The sequence below is a fragment of the Camponotus vicinus genome, unplaced genomic scaffold (genome assembly GCF_025532165.1).
Source record: "Camponotus vicinus isolate PSW18456_S1 unplaced genomic scaffold, iyCamVici1.0 SCAF_8, whole genome shotgun sequence".
Lineage (NCBI taxonomy): Eukaryota > Metazoa > Arthropoda > Insecta > Hymenoptera > Formicidae > Camponotus > Camponotus vicinus.
In genome coordinates, this window is record NW_028141980.1 from 11,443,357 (window position 1) to 11,460,311 (window position 16,955).

The 16,955-nt window shown below is 33.3% G+C and overlaps 1 protein-coding gene and 1 long non-coding RNA gene across 9 annotated transcripts in view; one reads left to right on the plus strand and one right to left on the minus strand.

Moving 5' to 3' along the window:
• LOC145975603 (uncharacterized) overlaps nt 1-16,955 on the plus strand; it is a 32,153-nt gene that overhangs the window by 11,426 nt on the left and 3,772 nt on the right. The gene's annotated exons all lie outside the window — the stretch shown is intronic.
• The window catches only part of LOC145975596 (PDZ and LIM domain protein Zasp), a 38,485-nt gene continuing 21,532 nt past the window's right edge, over nt 3-16,955 (minus strand). For 2 of the 7 annotated variants that reach the window (XM_083106187.1, XM_083106189.1), the window contains exons 7-16: nt 15,238-15,423; nt 14,913-15,012; nt 13,898-14,074; nt 13,290-13,346; nt 12,032-12,167; nt 5,487-9,222; nt 4,098-4,284; nt 3,895-4,015; nt 3,496-3,611; nt 3-3,276 (exon numbers count right to left, since the gene is read on the minus strand). In XM_083106187.1, the coding sequence (XP_082962313.1) occupies nt 3,199-3,276; nt 3,496-3,611; nt 3,895-4,015; nt 4,098-4,284; nt 5,487-9,222; nt 12,032-12,167; nt 13,290-13,346; nt 13,898-14,074; nt 14,913-15,012; nt 15,238-15,423 (4,894 nt within the window). In that variant the 3' untranslated portion in view covers nt 3-3,198. Of the gene's footprint in view, nt 3,277-3,495; nt 3,612-3,894; nt 4,016-4,097; nt 4,285-5,486; nt 9,223-11,475; nt 11,521-12,031; nt 12,168-13,289; nt 13,347-13,897; nt 14,075-14,912; nt 15,013-15,237; nt 15,424-16,955 lie in introns of all 7 variants that reach the window. The other 5 variants (XM_083106192.1, XM_083106188.1, XM_083106193.1 and 2 more) reach the window with 5 other exon arrangements.

A 16,955-nucleotide genomic window follows, 5' to 3' on the forward strand; every position in this document is an offset into this window, starting at 1 on the left:
AATTTGAATGAATACACTTTATTTTATTTTATAAGCAACACATAACACGCATACAGAGGCTTGTGCGATGCTCGGTTGATAGTTGACCGAGTATCAGAACGTTGAAATTAGTTCTCGCCGTTACTTTTGTCAGTGATCGGCGATAGTCGATTGATCGTTGAATATTACTCGCAAAGTTGCAGGGAAAATCAAATCCCCCTGTACAATGTATTTTCTTTTCTTTTGCAAAATTATCGCGAACACAGCTCAAAACACATTTATGCGCTATATAATTATAAGATTATACTATATATTACAAGTAGATGAGTTCTGTCAAAATCTGTCGCTCAATGCTTTTCCTTTCTCTCTCTTTCTTGTTCATTCTCATTCGCAGAAACTATTACTACATAATATCAGAAGCTCGCGCAGATGACACAAAAAATCGGTAACCTTTAAGAAATATAATATGGTAATCATCTTGTTTGAATTTTTAATTTCATAAAATGAAGCAACGACATATCGCCTTCGCGCATTCTCATATTCTGAAAAAAGTTAATTAAAGCGAAAAACGTCTTCTTCTCTGGTTAGAGATAATAGACAATTGATTACAGTATTAAATTAGACCTAAGAATTCAATTATTATTGTTTTCAAGAAGAAATCGTAAACTTAGATGTAAAATCCTAGATGTAAAATCTTCGAAGTTTAAAAAACTTATTTTCAGAAATATTAAGAAACTATTTTTCTCTTCTTAAACATTTCAGAAATTGAAAAGACGTACACTTTCAAAAATTTATAGATGTGAATTTATATTTAAGAGTTTTAATCATAGTTTTAAAGAATTTTTTTTTATAAAAGATCGATATCGCAAATCAGTAGTTAGAAATTAATAAGAGAGTCAATGAAATGCACGGCAGGTCGTTCCTACCGTGCGAATTTCAGCCTTTCGTTTTTTCAACTGACAAATCGATCGTCTGATTAAATGAAAGCCCGAATGCATGTTGAACCTGTTATCAGTCTCGGCTTTAATCGACCGATTCCAGGGTACGGCGGATGACTTATGATAAAGTTTGCATGCACTGAGAATATATATCTGCTCGTCGTCGATTTAGTAAAGCTATTAAATATCTTCGGTGAAAATACTCTTTAACAATCTACATGCATAATATGGGCTAACTCTCATAAATTAATAGGTATTATATGTTACTTTTTTTAATGTACATTTTTTTCGCCTATGAATTATGAACAATTTAACGCTATTAATAAATTATTCAAAACATATTTATAACATGATTTTAAGAACAAAATTTTAAGCATTTGACTAGCACATTTTTAAACATAATTTTTTTTAATTTGTTGAGAGGATTTTTGATTTTCCATTATAACATTTTCCATTCATTAATAATAATTTTGAAGAATACATTGGAGATTAATCCTTTTATTCTATTAAAAAAATAATATTTTATGGTATTTAATTATAATATTATTTATAATATAATAATATTAATTTATACCATATATATATATATATATATATATATATATATATATAATATCAATTAATATTATTTATAAGTAAATATTTAATAATAATAAATTAAGTATATATTTATTATTATCAAATTAAAACAAATTTAAAATATAATTTAATGACAACTATTTTGAAAATAGTGATAGTAAACTTTAATTGTGTGTAAAAGAATTACATCTCTCATAAAAGAAATAGCAAACGCGAACGTATCATTGAAGTGAAATTATTTGAATTTGTTTTGATTACTATCGCTAACTATCAAAGTTACCTATATTTCAATACAAATCTAATATATTTGTAATCATACGCAATTTTGATTAGTTGGAAATTATGTGATTATTTTTCTCTTTTTACATGCATTTATTCATCATTCATACTTTCCTTTCAATCTAATTTTCGAATCATTCATTTGTTCTCTTTCGATTCACATTCTCTTTGTTTCTCTCGTCACGGAGCATCGCCAACATAGATCATCGAGGAATGGAATACCATCCGAGACATTTGCTAGCGCTTACTGCATCTCGATGTACCTTGGAAGTACAAAATTATGCGATAGCTCACGTAATACTAATTGCTCGAGTGACCTTTGCGTGATCTCTGATCAACAAACGACGACTTTACTGGCGGTGCATCCGTTATGTGTTGTTTCCTACCACGAATGACTTTACGAGGTATTTTACTAGCTTTGCAAGGATCGTTTAGATCTTCTGTTATTAAACAAGAACCGCAAAGTGCAAGGATATGTCATCAAATGTAATTAATTGCGCCGCTCACTCGCGATCGACATCGATCTCGTGATACAATTCAAAATATCGATAGTCTTAAATAAAATCATAAATGAAAACCAGACACATCTTTATAGACACAAGATCGTTAATTTTACAAAGCGCGAATGAATTTTTAGCGTAAAATAGATATCTATAGAATTATACATAACGACGAATGTCTTTCAAGGAATATTTGATTAAAAGAAATACCGTCTTATGTGAATGTATGTTGTGTGCATGTGTGTTGTGTGCTTATAAATAAAAAAAAATAAATTAATAAACTTCATAAGTTGGAAACAGAAATTGTGTCTCCTTGGTCTCTTTTAGGATTAAAATGATTATTGGTCTCCTGCGTCGCATTCCTAATTAACCTAGATAATAAATATTAATTATTAATTTTCTTGTAGCCGGACGACGCGAGGCAATTATAGTATCTCGTGAAAATGTGTGCAGAATTAATTGTTTGTAGAATTAATCAGGGTGATTAGTGATACTGGAAAAAATAACATTATGATATTATTTCATATTAATAATATATTCGCTACTTTTTTAAAGATATTTATCTTCATTATGCTTATCTTTCTGAATGATGTAAATATCATTTATGCGATATCTATCCTTATAAATAATTATCACGTCTAACAATATTACAATTAATTATCAGATTTAACGATAAAATTTTTTTTGTCAATATCACCCTAATTGATCCTGTATTTTCGTAACTTTTCCTCGCGGATCTCACAAAGGGTTAGTGAAATGATTTCGGTCAAGACACAAAAAAGGAAAGTAATCACGATAAAATAATTTGTGCGTTAACAGAGTACACTTCTTATTTTTGTTAGATTTCCTCTTCATTATTTTGCTTTTCCTGTTCTTCTCTCATCATCCCATCGATCATTTGCGATGGTCGAGAGCTTGCAATCTTAACGCGCGTGATTTTTGCAGAACGGGCGACCGCCTTTCGCATAAAAGCTTTGACCCTCAAGATTCTTCTTACACATCTAGTAAATTAATAAAAATATATACATTTAATATACATTAAAAATATGTTAAAATGATAATAAAATGATAATATAAAAATCGTAAAAAAATTATTTACTGCTTTTTTGCACCGTAGTTCTCGATGCATTAGAAAGTTAACAAAATTTTCAAAAATGAAATAGAATAAAATAAAAAATAATAAAAATCTTGATAGATGAAGTTTCTAAATTATTCCATACCGTGCAATTGAAGCACTGGCTGTGGTAATTATTGTTTAGGGCCTCTACCCAACGATCGCCAGCTTCGACCGGGAATCCACATGCGAAGCATTTCGTGGTAAACAATTCATTCCAATCTATGATATAGAAAAATGATTAATTAATGCTCTTTTAATATTTTTAATTTTCATGTTTAATTAAACAATGCAGTAAATAAAAATTACGAAAAAATTTAAAAAATATATCGAATTTATCATGAACTTATTAACTCATAATTATTCTGATAAAAAACTTTAAAATAAATTATTTTTTTATGTATTAATAATAATGATCATACTATTTATGACAAGAGAGATACATAATTAATTTATATTGGATAATTATCTTTCTTACGATTAATTAATAATTAAAAATACTAACCAGCTTCGCAATAAGGCAATCCTTCTTCCAAAAAGAATGGATTGTTGCCAAAAAGCTTGCCGCAATAAGTGCAACTGAAGCATTCAGGATGGAAGTGCTTTCCAATTGCGTTCAAACAATCCTAAACATTAAATGCAGAACTCATTAATGAATCATAGTTGCACGATCGTGCATTATTGATAATAAAGTTACGATATACTTACCCCCTTGATCTTGTTGTTGCATTTGTTGCACGTGGGCGCGATAAATTTCTCGAAACAATATTCGCAGTAAAGTTGTCCTTTTTCCTCGACAAAGCCGATGTCTTGAAGAGGACGACGACATTGAGCGTTAACGCAGACAAAGTGGTCAGGGCACCAGATTTGACCCAAAGCAGTTATGAAGGGTCCTCTATGATTACATGATAATTAATACAGTAATTAATATAAAATTAATTAATTTATGCAAAATTAAATTAAAATTGAATTTTATAATTATCATAAGAAAATATTATATAAATATCATTTTCTTACAATTAATTACGAGCAAAGCATAACCAGCTAATATTATCTTATAACGCTAATATTTTACAATAACAACTGAGTAAAGGTTATATTGTATTTTTCAAAATATCAGTGTTAATGTTAATTTGCGCGTAAAGTAGGCTTTTTATACGAACCTTATGCAATCTTTGTTGCCTTTACAGCACACTGACTTTAAGGTGATGCCGTTGTGATTACTTGACTTGTGATTAGTATTATCTTCGTTAGCTATCAACAACGTGCAACGGAAATCGATTGTTAATCAAATTGCAGTTAGCTCATTATAGTACAAACAATAAACTCTCGTATATCACTCGGATAAGCAAAAATGTAAATTTTCAAGCGTTTTAAATGTGACAAAAAATTATTTTCTTGCATAAACTTATATATATATATATATAAGCGTTTTAAATGTGACAAAAAATTACTTTCTTGTATAAACTTATATATATATATAAGTTTATACAAGAAAGTAATTATAATAATTACGAAATCATTTCAATAATTTATATATATATATATATAAATTATTGAAATGATTTCGTAATTATTATAATGAATTTAAATCACAGAGTTTACAATATATCTGAAAATCTAAAATTCTGCTTTATAAAATTAAATCAGAAAAAAAGTTTTGAGGGAATATTGCATTCAACAAATTTTCTGTAATTATATTTTGTTATATTTAACGAATTTTTTAATTACATCATTCAAAGTGATCCACAATTAAATATAATTCAGCACTTAGAAATCTACATAAATCTATGAAACACTAATTTCAACATATTAACGGCAGTGCTAAAAAAATATGTGGGCATATTCATATTTCAAATAAATTCTCCGGTCAATTTAAAATTGTTACAAAAAGGTTCTCCGGCAACAACAAAAGCAGCATCTAGAAAAGTAGGAAGAAGTACAAACACACGCACAAACGCATATCAATGCGGAGACAAATATGAATGAAGGGAAAAAGTATTGGAAGCAAAACAGAATCAATACGTCCAGTGAAGAACAACAACGAAAATAGCAGGCATCATAATCATCGATCTGGACGATCATAGTCCCAAGTACCTGACGTATGAACTGCAGTGAGCGCACAGTGGTATACGCGATCCTGCTCCGACAGCCTGATTCAGAATGCCACGTCCGCGTTTGGGCGCGCTGCTACCGGCGAATGATCCGCTCTTGGAGCTCGCGCCGCCAAGGCCGCCGACTCCGGTACCTAGATCCGGATGGGACGACAAATTTGGTGGGTCTACTAAATTCTGGGTCTTACTAAGAGGATCACAATGGATCTGGTCTTGGTAGTGATTCCGGTTATTTTGACAGTGATTGCCGGATTCGCAGTGAGTCTCACGGTAGCTTTGCGTGTGGCAGTAAGTGCTCTCGTTATAATTTCGAGCCTGAGGGAGCTGATTTTGCACTGGGGGCTCGATCGGCTTATAAAGCTGTATTACCGGCACATTTTGTTGGCCGTTCTTGGCGGTCAATCGCGCAAGTTGACCACTCAGGTTAGTACGAGGCTTGAAGCTCGGAGCAGAATATTGAGGAGCCGGCGCGGGAGTTTCGTCGTAAGGAAGCGGGATTTGAGGAAAGGGGAGATTCGTCCTCGACTGATTCGGACCAGGCTTCTTGCAAGGTGCCACGCAGACAGAACCGTCGGTGCAAGGAGTCACACAGATATTCGAATCAGGACAACCGGAAATATTAAAATCGCAGCCTGATTCGCGACCGCAGGTGCCCGAAGGTTGACCGCAGGTGCCGGATTGCATACCGAAACAAGGCGACACACACACTCCCGATCGATCTTTCGTAGGCGTCACGTAAACACCGGATTTAGGACAAGTGATTTGAGAACCTTCGCAGGGCACTACGACAACGCCAGCCTTAGTACCACGATCCGAATGCGCTTTGCAAGGTAGAACAGTCATCCCAGTCTTTGCACAAGATTTCGAGGAAGGAGTCTCATACTGTACGTGACGTACTTCTGTCGAACTGCTGTATGTCGGTTGTCTATTCGACACAGAATCGGTTTGTGATATCATAGGGCATATCAAGGTCGGTTTTGTGTGACTCACTTTGCTGATGGCACAAGTACTTGGTTTCGTACTCTGCGATACCGATGGCAACACGTCTTTTCGCTCGCACTTCTCGTAATCCTCGACTACCTGAAGCGCTCTTTTTACATGAGTTGCGGTGCTTTGTTGCTCGCTGGTTTCGTCGCTTGTCATACACCGTGTTTCTTGGAACTGAGCGTAGAGTGCGTCTGTCGGACCTGCATCAAGACTGCTTGTTTCCTTCTCATCGTAATTAACGGTCCTCGAAGCGGAGTATTCTTGCTTCCTGTGCCCGCTGTCGGTATCTTCCTCCACGTGATAAGAGATGGTCTTGCGCGATGGAAAATGAACAGATCCACGTTTCGACGGCGGTGGATCCTCTCGGATTCTTGGAGCTTGAGCTTTCACATAACAAGCCGGCGGCGGGGGCGGTCCTTGAGCGGGTGATTTAGATCTGCCAGGCGTCGGAGTAGGTGTTCTGCTAGGAACGAACGGCTGAGCTTCCACCGGTTCCTTCTTCATTCCTACTAGATTTCGCTGATAGACCGGTATAGCATCCGGTTTCTTCAGACCAGCTGTTAACGATTTTGGTGTTCCCGATCGAGATCTCGTAGCAGGCGAAGCCGAAGAATCTCTTAGACGATGATCGGGCGGCGGAATAGGCAAAGGTCGTGGTCCGGATTCTTTAACTTTTTTCTTGATACACACCTGTTCTCGTGCGTAAGATTCCTTCGTTATGCTTGCTTTGCCATACAGAATATCCAACGGCGGGCAATAATCGCCATTTTGAACTTGAAGACTCGGAGTCTGCGATCTATTGGCGATCTGCTGATCTTCCGGCCCGATTTCGCGACTCAAAGGAGTATAAGATCGTTCGGGTGCTATTGTCAATGCTTGCTGAAATGGCGAGATTGATCGAATCTCTTTTTTAGGCGGTGGTTTAGGTCGACATCTATGATCTAGATAAATAGTTTCCTCGGTATAGAGCTCCTTTACACTAGAAGTGGCGTTCAACGGTGTGTAAGATCGATCAGGCGCCGTTGTCAGAGCGTTTACCATTTCAGATTTCCATTCTTTCGGCGTGGAATTTTTCACAGATGTGTCTGGTAAAGGTTTCGGTCCTGTTTCCGTTTCCTTCAAGAATTGCACCTTTTTCTTGCATGTCTCCATGGTCTCCTGAGGCTGCTGACTGTACCTTGCAACGATATTCCGTCTCTCCGGCGCTTGTTGGTCTCGAAGACTCTGATGTACTTCCACTTGTTCCCGCAAACTTTTTCTACGCTCATCTTCTATGGGTTTTTTTCTTCTTATACGTTCCTCGACCAATACTTCCTCGGTAATCTCTTCGTATGTTTCTTTCGTGATCTTGTTACGTCCCGGAGTGGACCCTTCCGATTCTGTAATTCGTTCCTCTCGTACGACAGTTCTGCCCAGCGGTTGTTCTCGCACTTCCTCGACCTCTACATCTTCTTCATTGAAAGTCACATGCTTTTTAGCCTTTTCTTCTTCTTCTTGTTTTTTTCTCTCCTTTTCCTCTCGTCTTCGCTCTTCCTCCTCACGCTTTTTTTTTTCTTCCTCTTCCTTTCTTCGTTCTTCTTCTTCCTCTTCTTTTCTCCTCTCTTCTTCTTCTTGCTTAGCTTTCTCCAACATCTGTTGAGCGTCGATGGTTGATGTAATCATTTCGGCGGATTCTTCAATAGTTCGCTCTTCCGCGTTCTCCACCTCTCGATTAATATGCGTCTCGGTTCTTCTTGCGAAACATTGTGACTCTGTCGCATTATCCACTTCTTCTGTCGGCGTATTAGATCTCTTCGGTGAAGATACTCTTTCCATGGTTTTTTCGAAAGTCGCCGACTGTTTCACGTGCATACCGTCCACTGTCTCTTCAGCTGTTTCGGTGATGAAGTCGTGTTCGCCCTGAATTCCTTTCGAAATTTCTGCATCATCTGTTTCATCTCTCAGATCGGTAACCTCGGTATCGACTTCCTTTACTATTTCCGTTGGTTCCTGCTTAGGTATTGGCAAGGGTGGTTTCGGGCATATTATTTGTTCCCGTCGACAAATTTCCGCTCTATATGCTCGCTGTTCTTCTCGATGTTCCCTGCCGCCTGATATAGATTCTTGATGACAGATTTCTCGTTGCATAAACTTTTTGCAAACCTGTCCTGCAGATTGTTCCCGCTGTGCTATATAACTTTGCTGGTAGAGATTGGTGCCACCGCCGCTGACGGTCGCAGTCCACGGTTTAGGAATCGGTTGGACGATTCTGGTAGGCGTCAACGATCTCCGGACACTATCGGTCGAACTTGGTCTCGACGTCGTCACATCCGCTCGAGAGCTTCTGCTGGTATCCACCAATTCGACACGTTGATATATTGGTTGTTTAGGACAACTCACTCGATCCATCGCGTCAGTTTCGTATCGATGACCGTATTCTATCGACGCTCTTTCAATCTCTCGATCCAAGCTTTTATTTCGATATCTTTCCGTTCTACAGTTCAAAGCTCGCTCGCAAGCCTCAATGCTAGCACGTTTTTCCTTGATCGTCTGATGGCACTTTCTGTCGAGGACGGAATTTGGATTGATATAGAGGGGACTAGCGGTAGGATATGTAATATCTTCGATAGATTTTGGGGGTGGCCAAATAAGATTCCGACGGGATTTTACAGAACTGGAACGAGAGAACTGGTCTTTCGTACTATCCGCGATCTCGTAATAGCAGGATCTTTCGTAAGTTTCACTGGGAATTTCTGAAGTAGCAAATAGGGGGGAATATGGACGACAGAGATGGAGGATTAATTCGGAAATGTAGGTGAGTAAAAACAAATGTACACGACACAAAAAGTGCATGGTACATGCGTTCGTGAGGATAAGTAACGGATTAGATTCATCGTGGCACGTTAGATAGAACAAACAAAACAAAAAAAAAACAAAGAAATCTGCCGTGAGTAAAAAGCACGAAATCGTGCGCGCCCGTGGTCTCTTCGACTTTTCTGCCAAATCTGTGAAATTGTGTATTTTAAAGAATATGCAAATATGATTTAACTTGCCAAATAATTTTCAAATAATAATACTCAGTAATATATACATAAATAAAAATACTTGTTTATATTTATATATATATTAAACATATTTATTATACATGTTTTATATATATATATATATATTATATATATATATATATATATATATATATATATAAATTACATGTTTATATATTGTAAAAAATTTCATTTTAATCTGGCTATTTTCGGTGGAAGGAAACCACGAGCACAGCTCGATACTAAATTAAAAAAAAGAAGCGATATTATAAGAGATATTATAAGATAAGACATTATAAAATTCAATCTTCGAAAAAATCTTTAAGAGTTTTCAGTCATTAGTGTCGAAATCAGTAATTGTAATTTCTTGATAGTCACTTGACACTTGAAAATAGAGCAGCATGAAAGCTGCGAGCCTGCGAGTGTTAAATACCAATTTTAAATCAATCACAAGTAGCAAAATGATTCCGCGAAGATAATGCGTATTAGCATCGGTATTTTTTGAATGCATTTTAAGAGCATCGATGTGAGGCGAAGAAGAAAAACGTTATTAAGTATCAATTCGCGTGACCGAGTATTGAAGAATTAATGACACAATAAAAATATCAAAGACGTACACTTGTTTAACGAAGAATGTGTACTTTATTTCGCATCAATAGTTATTCATCCAATACTCTGAATTGAAGACATTATGAATTGTCATCAAGTTTAATGATATTTTTACAATAGCTATTTTAAAAATATCATCAAGTATATGTGCTGATTCACAATTTCCTTTGTCGTGTTTCAGAAAAGATAAAACGAAAATAATTTCGAGTATATAGAAGAGCATTCATTGCAACATTACGACAAACTAATCAATACATATTAAATAGCTAAAGAAAATTCTTTTCTTCCTCATTCCTAATTATTAAGAAACATTAAAAACTTTCCGTAAGATTTAAAAGAAAAATTGTGAGCAGCAAAATCGTATTTTACAGCCTGACACTTTTATCATCTGGATTGTGTTTGCGTTGCCAGCATGACGACGACGACGGCGGCATCGAGAGCTATTGATTCATGCGAATGTGAGGGAGAAGGGTCTAGGTTTCGGGTTGAAAGACGGACCGGCTGAAAAAAGATAAAAGAAAGATTATGCACGGGAAAAAAGGTATGATAATGTGCGACGAAACCTTATAAAGGAATGTGTGGCGATTGATTATTTTGCAAATTTGTTACTGCTAATAAAAAAAATATTGTTAATGATCTTAACATTTTCTCAAATATAATAAAACAAAAATTATTTTGATAAGATTAATAATATAAAATGTCTTTCTTTTTCTTAAAAAAATAATATAAATTTTTTTTACTCTTACAATAATGTGAAAAGAACGTTTTAAAAAGAAAGGAGAAGAATCATATATGTATAAATATTGTATAAAAATGGAAAGTTTACAAAAAGAGTTTTTAGCATTTTCTTATCATGCCTATAAATATTATGATTAAATATTAAATTATTAATTTTAGTTTAAATACTTTAACTTTCTAATTTAAATTTTTGTTTTCATGTTGTGAATTTAAAATAATTAAAGTATAACTATCTCTAGAACAATGTTCCAAATACATTATGAAAATTTATAAAATGTGAAAATAAAAGGGAATCAAAGTTCGGAAGGTCGCTACAAACTGTCATAGCTCTCAGAGTTCGCCGTCGTCGTCAAGATAACGACGAACGATAAGGAGCCGAAGAATTTTTCGATGAATTTTCCATTAAATTTAGGAGAGAACGTCCCATTTTTACTTTCTAGTTGAAGAGATATTATGATACGAACCACCAAGAACCAACGATTGATCGATCGATTGATATACGAGCTGCGTGCAAAAGAGAAAGAGTGATATAAAATGTGAGGAGTAAGCCAAGGGAGGCGTATCAGCCAAAGCTCGAAACTCGGTCAATCGGCGGCTCTAATCTATTCGTCGTACCTCTGAAAGGCGAACTTTTTGGCTTTGGCAGGGTAGAGTATCGACCTATTTACAAGAATCGAAAGCAGAGTTAGGCTAAGGACGCACGGGACGAGATCGTGATTAATTTGGACCGATTACAAGATCACTCCTTCAAATTTTTCAAATGAAAACGATGCAAATTTTTCAAATAAAAAACGGTATTAAGAAAGAAATAGAGGAAGGCTGTCTTTTTTTCTACTCATTATTGCATGCGATTTTAATTTATCGCAAGAATTAAGGACTTTAATAAAAATATTTAAATATCTTTAAAAAGATATTTTTAAATGTCTTGGATATTTCATCATATTTGCTTATAATTTCTGTTTTTGTACTTGCATAAATGTTTGCATGTGATGTTATGTAATCCAAATAGATTTACATGTATGTACATATATAGATTTACACAGATGTTGTGTTGTGATTTTGATATTATCTAATATCAATTTTATATGATAAACAAATTTTCATCACTCTCGAGCCCTTGCAAATTTTTAAAATTTGTCGGACTTTTTACATTAATGGTAAAATTAATTACCTGTCACAGTCTGGCTCTGAGGACGTGGTAAAGTACTGCTACCGGTATTTGATGTTGGAGTCGGTGACAGATTTGATGAAAAACCACTCGATCCACCAAAAGGCTTAGGACCAATAAGACTGTTGCTCGTTGGTGCCTATGGATCACAAGTATCTTCTTAATTATATTCATTATAATATATTATATTCATATAATATATTCATTATAATATATTTTGGTGTAATTTTTATACGAGAAGTGAAATGTTTTCATTACGTAATATTTTTAAAGTGACATTTTAATAATTTATTAAATCAGGATCAAAATTATTATCCTTTTTTATTTTTCTGATAAGAAATGAAGTAAAGTTATATTCATATAATATTAATAGATTGCAAAAGTTTTTCAATATCAAATAACGGAATGAAACGAGATTTCAGTGCCTTGATACCGCAAAATATTAATATAAAAATGCAATAATTAATCAATGATCTATATCGCACAAAGTCTTAAGAAACATCATACTTTCCCCTTATGTTTAAAAATATTACCTTTCTTAGAAAAATCACATTCAAACAATTGCATACATTTTAATTATTAATTATTATAACGTCTTTGAGAAAAAGTAATTGTCCCCCACATAATATAATGATAATTCTATAAAGTATTCCTTAAATTTTTTTATTTATTTAGAACCATAAAATTGTATAAAAAAATATCCGTATATATATTATTAGTTTTTAGAAATTACTATTTTTCTAAAAATAAAATATATTTGTTATCTCGATTTTTAACAAATTAAATCAAATTAAAATATATATTCTAAATTAATAACTATTATAAAATTTCATTACTTTTTAAATATACATATTAACTTATGTGTTTGTGTGGGAATTTAAATTTAAATAAATTGAGATATTCCCCATTATTATACACACATACGCACATGCATGTAGAAAAAGAAGAGAACACTTTAGCAGTTACAAATTTTAACTTTTCATGCTTTTATGATATGGAAAAAAGATACACTGTGATCGAGATATGAAAAAGCTTCAAGATTAATAACTTCCAATCACACAAGCAGAGCATCACTTTAAAGTTTATCTTCAATTCGATTTTCAATAATTATAATTCGAATTAATTTCGCATTACATCAAGGCAACAACAGTCTCGTACAATTGATTTTACGGAATCTTGTCGCGAGACACTGATGATTTTGAAAGACGTTCGAGGAGGTTGATGGGAGCGTTATGAACTAGGACTCGTACTAAGACTTTACCTGAACTAATCGTAAGCTGGGTGGATCAACGGGCGAAGTGCCAGGACGGGCGGTAGACTGCAATGCGATAAAACGATACATCGATGTCACGTGGGACGAATAATTAAAAAGGATAGGACGAAGAGAGGGTGAAAAGAGATGAAAGAACATCACTAAGTACACTCCCGATTACGACAGGCTAATTAGTCATAAGATCGAAATAATCGGTCGCGAGTTAAAGATTAACATAACTGGGTGATCAAATTAGAGTAGTCACCGAGGAAGCTGATGTTGGCAAGGACATTTCGATGACTAATTAATCGGTTTCGTAACCAACATCTGATTCAGTAAACAATTTTTATATAAACATTAATATATCAATTATTTAAAAAATGAATCGATACATTTTTCATTACGCATGTCTGATATAAAAATTGAATGAACAATTATTGTTTCTAAATTTTATGCTATGATAGGCAATATTTTGTATTATATAAAGTTGGCAGACAATATTGATATTTTGAAATAAAATATCAATCAGTTTTATTTGATGATTGCCACAGAATGTAGTCTTATATAAGATAGTTATGATGAAAGGATGTTAGAGGCGCTTTAGCAAGAGTAAATACATAGATCGAGTTTTCAAGCACGTTGCCAACCTCTGTGCCACCTGTTTGGATGGTGATTGTGCTTGTAAACGTTTTTGATTCGCCGTTGCATTCGCCGTTTCTGACACATTCATTCATATTCGAGGTCGATCGCCATGTATATTGAGATCCGGAATCGGGACTCGTATGATTGCACGTCTGGAAAAGCGATTAGTGCCAAGCAAAGACCACACTTGTTAAATTCTCAAAATAAACATGTTTTCTCGTCGTTCAAAATAGATCAATTGCGACGCAATAAGATACGCAATTATCGTAAAATTAAATTTATTAAAAATTATTTAATTCATTAACTTATTAAAAATAAGAAATTAATTATTTTATTAAAAACTTCAAGCTTAATTAATTACTATTAATTATTTTTATCAATTTGTAAGAATGCTAAAAGTAAATGCGATTTTAATGTTTAAAGTATTCGACATATATATATTAAATATTCTAGCACACACATATCCTTTGATTAATCATAGAATATATATATATATATATATATATATATATATATATATATATATGTTATGTATATATGAATATATATATATATATATATATATATATATATATAAATATGTTTTTTTACACAAATATAATAATTACTTTAATAATAAATAAATAATATAAATTTTTTAGCGAGAGATGAAAATAAGAGAGAGATTATTATGATGAATTATAATATTGATTTTTTAACGAATTCGAAATATTTTAAGAACATAACATTTTTGCATTACATGTCCATTGTTTTTTCAAGATAATTTGAAAAAGAAATCGTGAAAAATTGCGTGAAAAATTTTGACCTTCGCTCGACTCGTGGTTATAAAAAGCGCCGTGAAATCACGCGCGAGTGTAGCAAAGCCACACGCTCAATACAAAATACTCGTTTCATAAGCCATACCAAAACAGGCGAGAAAATGCTTGCGCGAAAAAATTCGCCCGTGATCATGCCTCGTAAAGAGAATTAAATTATGATGAAGCAACTTACCGAGAATGGCTGAGGCGACGATCCGTGATTGCTGAGAGGTGGCGATAAAGGTGCACTCGCCAATGCTGCGCTAATAGTGCTAGCTGGTGCTTTGCCACCTCTATCAAATAAGCAAAAGATAATTTATTATTTATTTCTTTCTTTTAGTTATTAAAGTTTGTCTTTTTGCTTAGGCATTTAAATTTATTTATTTTTTATTTTATTTATATTTTATTTCTTTTATATAAAAAACCTATTTTATCTTTATATTTTTATTTCTTATAAAATTGTATCGTGTATACTTTTCAAGTATGCAGTACTTAGGTAAGTGTATTGTATTGCTTACGGTGGTATAGTGAGGGGCACGAGACCAGCTGGTGCGTTTTGCCTAGCGACGAGTTTTGCGTGAATGTCGCAGTATAATTTATTATTGATATTGTAATAACCGACATTCTTCAAAGATGTGCCGCAAGTCGAGCACTTAAAACATTCTACGTGCAGGTTTTTATCCTTGATCCTGACGAAGACCCCTCTAAGGAAAAATAAGCAGATTAATAATGCGATCGTTTTCTATTTTATTACGGTATTTTATCTTCTTTAATAACAATATAACAATATAACAACAATAAAGGTGAAATAATGGCGAATCGGATGTGCCACGAGTTTTGTATCTTATTACTATTCACTCGAGTTTAAAAAGAGAGGAAGATAGAGGAAACTCGATACCTCGACGAAGGAGGCCGAAAATAACTGTCTATATTATGATCTCCATGAAAATTATGTTCGACGAATGAGAACGATAAAACGAGTAAAGCTACAAAGAATATGTTTAAAATTGATCTTTGTAGTAAAATGAATATTTTTAAACGTAATATTAATAAGAATAATTAATTCTTTCAGAATTAATTATTTAATCTAAACTAATTCTAAAAGATGTATGTAGATATTTTAGTGTAGTGTAAAAAGTTGTAATAGTAATGTGTCTGATAATGTCTTCCTTTGTAATTATTAAGAAAATTGTTGTAATTGAAAATTAGGAAATTGTTTTGCCTTTCAAAAAAACACATATTTTTGACATAATTTTTATGATATTTATGGAAAAAATTAAATATAGTTTTAGATATCCTTATCGAGAGATTCTAAAATATCATTAAGTTTTAAGAATAAAAAAATTACTTGCTTTTCACTGTTCGAATGTAAAGGAACAGAAAAGTATTATAAAAATATTTCACTTATATATAAAAAGACGACAAAATAAAAATGCACAAAAATGTTTACAACATCGAAAGCATTTTTTACATTACTACGATTATTCAGTGTGCTGTAAATGCGTTGAAAAGGTGCTATTAAGAGTGCAGAGAGAAAGAGACATTTAGATAGGGCTGCAAGCTACGAGAGAATGAGAAATTTTCGTCTCATTTATAGATATGATTTCCAGTAGGTTGTGAGTTGTAAGCTTGAATGATCACAAATGATCGAAATTCGTCCTGACACAACAACGATAAAAATGCATAACAATCGATGTATTCGCTTTTCCTGAAGAAGCGATGTTGACGAAAGGAAACGGCAGAGAAAGGCGCACTCCGAATCTATTAAAGGAAAAATGTGCACTTTTTTCAATCTAATCTTATAGTTTTTCTTCTAATTTGTTTTCAATCATACTTGTAGCGGGCGTTTAAATACCATTTATTTTTCTATTTTATTTAAACGAGAATTATATACATAAAACAAAATACATACATATGTATATTAAATACATACATATGTATATGACAGATATATACTGATAATGAAACTTTTTGTATATTTTTATCAATAATTTTATCTAATTTTCATTATTAGAACAAAAGGGAGAAACCCAGAGAGAAATACGAAGTGTACACTTTTTTTAGAATCGGAGTTTTTTCAGATGATACCAGCGTACAATAATCGAGCAATTCAAAACGGTGTTGGTTTTGGAAATTTTTGACGATTGTGAGGCGTACCATTCTAATTGAAAACAATTACGAGACTTATATGTCTTAAATTATAAATTTTAATGAAAAAAATTGCTTATAATTTCTA